At 44.4% G+C, this 7,220-nt stretch overlaps 1 protein-coding gene across 1 annotated transcript in view; it reads right to left on the bottom strand.

Moving 5' to 3' along the window:
* Positions 1-4,769: 4,769 nt before the first annotated feature.
* LOC108251667 (protein kinase cGMP-dependent 1) overlaps positions 4,770-7,220 on the bottom strand; it is a gene marked incomplete at its 3' end in the record, with an annotated part of 5,099 nt that continues 2,648 nt past the window's right edge. The window contains 1 exon segment of the mRNA XM_037980771.1: positions 4,770-4,936. Within this exon segment, the coding sequence (XP_037836699.1) occupies positions 4,770-4,936 (167 nt within the window).

Genomic DNA, 7,220 nt, shown 5'->3' with positions numbered 1-7,220 from the left:
CGGCCCCTGAATGCAGACATCGGGCCCTGAATGCAGAGACATTGGCCCCTGAATGCAGACATCGGCCCCTGAATGCAGACATCGGCCCCTGAATGCAGACATCGGCCCCTGAATGCAGACACATCGGGCCCTAAATGCAGACATCGGCCCCTGAATGCACAGACATCAGGCTCTGAATGCAGAGACATCGGGCCCTGAATGCAGAGACATCGGGCCTTGAATGCAGAGACATTGGGCCCTGAATACAGACATCGGCCCCTGAATGCAGACATCGGCCCCTGAATGTGAGGCCCTCTGAGTTACAGGACCCTCACACCAACAGTCAGGGGTCTTCGGGCCCTCTGATTCATCCTGAGCTGAACAGGAACCTCCTCTGCTGAAGAGTTCCGGATCAGAACCAGGTGCTGCAGATTCTGGCCCAACGCCTGAACCAGCAGAATCTTTCAGAGCAGATGTTAGTGATGTCAGAGTGAGACCTCCCTCCTCCGCTCCCGTCTTTGTTCCTGTAAGGTTTCAGGAGCTCATTAAAGCAGCAGGAGAGCTTTCAGAGCGCTGGGACGGCCGTCAGCAGCCGTCAGCAGCCGTCAGCAGCCGTCAGCAGCCAGCCGCTGACAGGAACTCATTAAAACAAGAAGCTGCTTCTCGTTAGTCGAGTGGAAATTAATTCCTGCTTTTGTTGCAGGTACCAGCAGCTGAAAGAAGATCTGAACAAAGCAGAGAATCAGTTAACCTTCAGCTTCGGTTCCAGCTGCAGGAAGATCTGCTGCAACTGATGACCTGAGCTAACAGTTTGTTTCCTGCCTCCCTGGGCCCAGCAGCAGGTTTTACAGCTACTACTCAGAAAAACAGCTCAAACATCACACTTAAATAGGAAGTTTGGGACTCTTTGGTGAAAATATTTGATTTGAAATATAAAAATGTGCGAAACTTAACTTTTGTTATTCCGCTCTGTGTTTGTTTGTTTTCTTTAACTGATGTTTGACATTTAAAATGATTTATAAAACTTTCAGTTACATTTAATTTTCTCTAACATGTTTATTTTTCTAGTCTTCATTTAATTGAATTAACTGAACTCCGTCTGAGTCAATCTGCTGCTTTCCCTCCATTCCTCCCCCACCTTTCTGCCATACTTCCATATTTTCCTTTTTTAATTGAAACTATTTCAAATTTCTAAATATTAAAAGCTGAACATGATCATCCAACATGTTACCACGGCAACCGCATCCACAGAAAGCTGTGTGTGTTTCATGTAATGAGACAAAACTGCTGCATCTGTTTCCTCCTCCAAACGCAGAAATAATGAGTGTCACACACACACACACACACACACACACACACACACACACACAGACTGGCTCCAACCTTCATATCTCACACAGATTTCCGGTTAAAAAGACCTTCTTGTTTGGTGTCTATACGCGCAGTAAATCTCCCCCCTGAGTCTTTAAACCCCTTAATGTCCTCACAACATTAGATTTACACACAAACACACACGCTATCTATTCATCTTCCCTGTGATCTGTTTTTAGGAATCACTTCCTCTTCCTGTGACAGAAGTCGATAAATTTAGTCGCCATCTGCCCCCCCACCCCCACCCCCCTCGCTCATTTATCCCTCTGTGTGAGGACCGTCCCTGACAGAAAGCATTCAGCAGAAAGAAGCTGGAAACCCGTTTGTCACAAAGCAGATGGAGTCATACAGCTGGAGGCTTTTCACAGAAACTGCTGGTTTCTCACGTTTCACAGCTGCAGTTAATGGTTTCCTCACGATTCTGGACAAACTAGGTCCCTCAGAGGAGTTCCTCATTTTCTCACAAGAATGAGACAGGTTCATCTGAAGGCTCAGACGCTCATCTGCAAACCATGATTTCAAGTAGAAACAGAAACACAGAGGTCCTCATGTGAAGCCTTGTGGTACGCCTCGTATGCAGCAGAGAAAATAATCTGTTTTACTGACCTGGCTGCTTCTACAGAACATTTATCAACACAGATCTGACACAATGGCTCTTTATGAGCTGAGAAATTAAAAAAACAGCTGAAGAGACAAACTGAGCTAAAAACTAAAAGAAGCTAAATGTAACGAGACATTAGCTGAAACCAGGAAAACATTAGCTAAAACTAAAGGCATCTAAACACTTCATAAAAGCATTAGCATAAGTATTAGTAGTAGTAGTATTAGCATTAGTAGAACTTGCAGCAGTAGAATTAGAAACAAGAACTCACAAATCTGAACCGCCCACACCAGACTCCATAAAAGATGAGCCATTTTAACATTAATGTGATGAAAAGCAGCTCTGCCTTTAATTTAAAAGCTGATAAAAAGATATTTCTCACATTGTGCGGATGCGCGCTAACATTCAGCATGTGTGTTATCCACCCAGCAGCTTTTACTGAGGTATAAATGTCATCTGTTGTTTCACACGGCTCACTGCCGCCCACCGACACCCAGGACTGACCATCTGGACGATTGTTGTCGAGACGCTCTGAGTCCAGCATCGCTGCAACTAAAAGGTTTTGGATGACCTGAAGAAACAACGTGACAGCAGCAGGTCTGCAGGTCTTCTCTGAAAAGGTCATGTGACGCCTAATGAGGAAGGGGAGACCTTTTCTCTGAAGCTAATTTTATCCCAACATCGTTTTATAACAAAAGATCCAGAAGGGCGATCTAAAATGGACAGAAAATGTTTCTTTATTTCATTCTAAGGACATGAATCAGTTATTTCCTGTGACAACATGACTTCCTGCAGGTTCAACATCTTCTGAGTGTAGCTCCAGTTCCTGTTTTCAGTGGGAGGATCACGTTACTAAACAGGCTTCTTATATAACACACTGACCTCAAATCAGCTCCAAATATAACAAAAGGGCTCGATGTGAAAATAAGAGCAGATGAGGTTCCAGGTTTGAGTCTCAACTCCTCCTGAGACTGATCAGAGTGGTGGCCTCATCTCATCATGTTCCTCAGACGAAAACAGAATGTCCAAAAGGTCCTGAAAGGCTGAAATCCTCATAATGTCCAACATTTCACTCAAGATTTCCCTGATGTCCAACATTTCCCTGATGTCCAACATTTCCCTCATGTTCAACATTTCCCTGATGTCCAATATTTCCCTCATGTTCAACATTTCCCTGATGTCCAACATTTCCCTCATGTCCAATATTTCCCTCATGTCCAATATTTCCCTCATGTTCAACATTTCCCTGATGTCCAACATTTCCTTGATGTCCAATATTTCCCTCATGTCCAACATTTCCCTCATGTCCAACATTTCCCTGATGTCCAACATTTCCCTCATGTCCAACATTTCCCTCATGTCCAACATTTCCCTCCTGTCCAACATTTCTCTGATGTCCAACATTTCCCTCCTGTCCAACATTTCCCTCATGTCCAACATTTCCCTCCTGTCCAACATTTCTGTGATGTCCAACATTTCCCTCATGTCCAACATTTCCCTGATGTCCAACATTTTCATCATGTCCAACATTTCCCTGATGTCCAACATTTCCCTGATGTCCAACATTTCCCTTCTGTCCAACATTTCCATGATGTCCAACATTTCCCTCATGTCCAACATTTCCCTGATGTCCAACATTTCCCTCATGTCCAACATTTCCCTGATGTCCAACAATCCTCTTGAACGTCCAGAATCTTCCCTAAAGTCCAAAATCTTTCTAAATGTCTCCTCCCGGACATAAAAAGACATTTTTAAAACAGGTTCCTGTTGAGTTTGCAGCTCAGAAACGTTTTTCAGGAAGTTAGTTTTTGGTGGCTCCATGTGGAGCTTTCCTTTTTTCACACTAAAACCTAAAACAACAATAGAGCCATTTTTACCACTTTTTTATTTGGGTTTTATCCAACTTTATAGTTTTTTTAATTTAATTTTAGCTTGTTTTATTACTTTTACTTTTCTTTGACCTTGACTTATTTTATCTTTGAGTCTTTTATGTTTTTAATGTAAAGCAACTTGTTAGTTTTATTTTGAAAGGCGTTCTAAAAACAAAATGTAAGTACCTTTATTAGAACAGTGTGAAATGAGAAAAGAACGTGACTTTAATGAGTGCAGACATGTTCTGAACATCCTCAGGGGATCAAAGCTGAGTCAGGGTTATCTTCAGGGGATCAAAGCTGAGTCAGGGTTATCCTCAGGGGATCAAAGCTGAGTCAGGGTTATCCTCAGGAGATCAAAGCTGAGTCAGTTTTATCCTCAGGAGATCAAAGATGAGTCAGGTTTATCCTCAGGGGATCAAGGCTGAGTCAGGTTTATCCTCAGAGGATCAAAGCGGAGTCAGGGTTGTCCTCAGAGGATCGAGTCAGGTTTATCCTCAGAGGATCAAAGCGGAGTCAGGGTTGTCCTCAGAGGATCGAGTCAGGTTTATCCTCAGGGGATCAAAGCTGAGTCAGGTTTATCCTCAGGGGATCAAAGCTGAGTCAGGGTTATCCTCAGGAGATCAAAGTTGAGTCAGGTTTATCCTCAGAGGGTCAAAGCTGAGTCAGGTTTATCCTCAGAGGATTGAGTCAGGTTTATCCTCAGAGGATTGAGTCAGGTTTATCCTCAGGGGATCAAAGCTGAGTCAGGTTTATCCTCAGAGGGTCAAAGCTGAGTCAGGTTTATCCTCAGAGGATTGAGTCAGGTTTATCCTCAGAGGATTGAGTCAGGTTTATCCTCAGGGGATCAAAGCTGAGTCAGGTTTATCCTTAGAGGATCAAAGCTGACTCAGGGTTATCCTCAGAGGATCGAGTCAGGTTTATCCTCAGGGGATCAAAGCAGTTACCTTCCATTACAAAGACCAGCGAGCCCACGTCTCCTTCCTTGATGATGCAGGCGTCCATCCCATAATCCACCGGGTACATGCAGTCCACGATCTCCTGGATCTGCGACAGCTCCAGGTTCTTCATGAAGTCGTTGTCCAGGATGGCCTCCTTTATCAGCTCCTTGGACCTGAGAGGAAGAGGAGGAGGTTAGAAACAGGTCAAAGCAGGAGTGGAAACTGATCCAAGATGAAAGCAGCCTGAGAGAATCCTTCTGTCTGGTTTCCTGTTTGTTTTCCACAGAAACATGGACTTTCTCTCCTTCCTGAAGATTTTATTTGAGAGTGATGAGCGTCTGAAGCAGGACGACAGATTGAACTTCATCTTTAAAACTCCTCCGTGTTTTCTCTGCAGGTCTGATCGTCTGTGTGAGCGAGTAAACACTGAGGGAGAGTGTGATCGATGGCAGCCGGGTGATGAAGAACAGACGAGCGATTCATTCAGAACATCCAGACTGATTTCACAGATGTCATGCCTCTGAGAGACGGAGACGTTATCGAGAGCTAACTGATGAGTCTGCAGACGACCAGACTCTGATCATGTTTTCACCTCATGAAAACAAATCCTACTTTCAAAATCAAAGATCTGTTTCTTTGAAACAACTAATAAAACAGCAGAACAAATCCATCTTCTTCTACCCGCTTCTCCGTTCAGGGAAGCTGGTGTCTGTCTCCAGCAGTCACTGAGTGAGAGGTGGGGGACACCTGGACAGGTCTCCAGTCCATCACAGAGACAAACAACCATTCACCCTCTCACTCACACTGAGGGACAATTTAAGAGTTACCTTTTGCTCTGATCTTTAATCAACGTTCTTCAGTCAGAATGTCAGAAATGTTTGTTTCACATCATGACCTGAAAGTGATGGAGGTCCTACCTCCTGGTCTTCCAGATGTTCCAGATGTTCCCAACAGCCCTGACTCAGTTGTCTTATTAAGCTCCTCAGCAGGTCATGCGGAGGCCCCTGCAGGACCTGAACCAGGAACCTCTGATCTAAGTGGGTCAGATCAGTAACTGTGGGTTTGGGTCTTGATGCAGCAGAAACAGGAAGTATGAATTCTTTCCATCTCCCAGGTGAAGCAGTGGAACATTAACTGATGGGTTTCAGCAGAAATCTGATGTTTTAGAGCTAAAAGGTCTCCTGAAGACAGGTTTGTCTTCTCTTTAATGGTTTTAATGAACATCTGGGGACAAAGAGTCTGTGCAGCTTCTGTCTTTCCCTCCAATAAACTCTGAAGGTCAGCTGACATTTCAGCCCAAATGAGTTCTGGGAGGATTTTCAGAGCTGAGGTGAGGAACATTTGTCTCTGAGGCGCCGCAGGAAAACACTCAAAGATGATTTTGTTCTGAAGACAGAGAAATGGCCCTGAAAGGTCCACCTGAGAATTAATTCTGTCCTCTTTTATCCTGCAGAGGAACTGAGCTCAGATCCATCAGAGGACGGTTCATGTGTGCACGTAAACAGAACTCAGGAGGAACCGGCTGCAGCTGATTGGTTGGATCGGTGATGGACGAGCCGCTGGTATCGTTTCTGTTAGTTACAGAAGAAGGAAGATCGGCCAGAGACAAAAACAACAAAAACAAACAAACAAATAAAGACAAAACCACCAACCAGTGTCCTGAAAACAGACAAACACAAAAACATCAACAGGAACTGAGAGCTCCAACAGCAGAACATCAAGGATGGAGATCTCCAAAGAACCCGGTCCAGACTGGAGCTCTAAACCCAGTTCTGTAAGGAGCTCCAAACCCGGTCCTGTTGGAGCTCTAAACCCGGTCCTGTTGGAGCTCTAAACCCAGTCCTGTTGGAGCTCTAAACCCGGTCCTGTTGGAGCTCCAAACCCGGTCCTGTTGGAGCTCTAAACCCGGTCCTGTTGGAGCTCTAAACCCAGTCCTGTTGGAGCTCTAAACCCAGTCCTGTTGGAGCTCTAAACCCAGTCCTGTTGGAGCTCTAAACCCGGTCCTGTTGGAGTTCTACAGCTCAGAGTTTAAACAGGAAGTTGGACTTTAATGACTGAACCGAGGTTTCAGATGTTGAACAGTTTTTAAAGAACCTCAGGTGAAGATGGAGGATTCTTACAGATGTTTCCTCAGAACGTCTCTCTGACTCTCAGCTGTCTGAACGGTTTAAAATTTTTTATTCCCACAGTTTCTCCAGTTTCTTCATCCAAATGTTGATATTTTTATCTTCAGTGGGAATCACCATGGCAACCAGTGACTCGGCAGATTTCGTGTCCCTGGCTCCTAAAGACGTCCTGACTTCCTGTTGGACCTTAGAGAAGAAAGTTGATGGATTTTGAACTTTTCAACTTTTTCCCAAAAAGTTTTTATTTTTTTTTAATACACTTCGGCTTTATTATGTCTTACTTCTTCCTGGTAAAGTTGTCTCCTGTCCGTGTCTTCCTGACAGTGTCTTC

This window comes from Kryptolebias marmoratus, linkage group LG17 (assembly GCF_001649575.2).
Source record: "Kryptolebias marmoratus isolate JLee-2015 linkage group LG17, ASM164957v2, whole genome shotgun sequence".
Taxonomy (NCBI): Eukaryota; Metazoa; Chordata; class Actinopteri; order Cyprinodontiformes; family Rivulidae; genus Kryptolebias; species Kryptolebias marmoratus.
The sequence above is the reverse complement of the archived record's forward strand: the minus strand, read 5'-3'. Positions and strand labels throughout refer to the sequence as shown.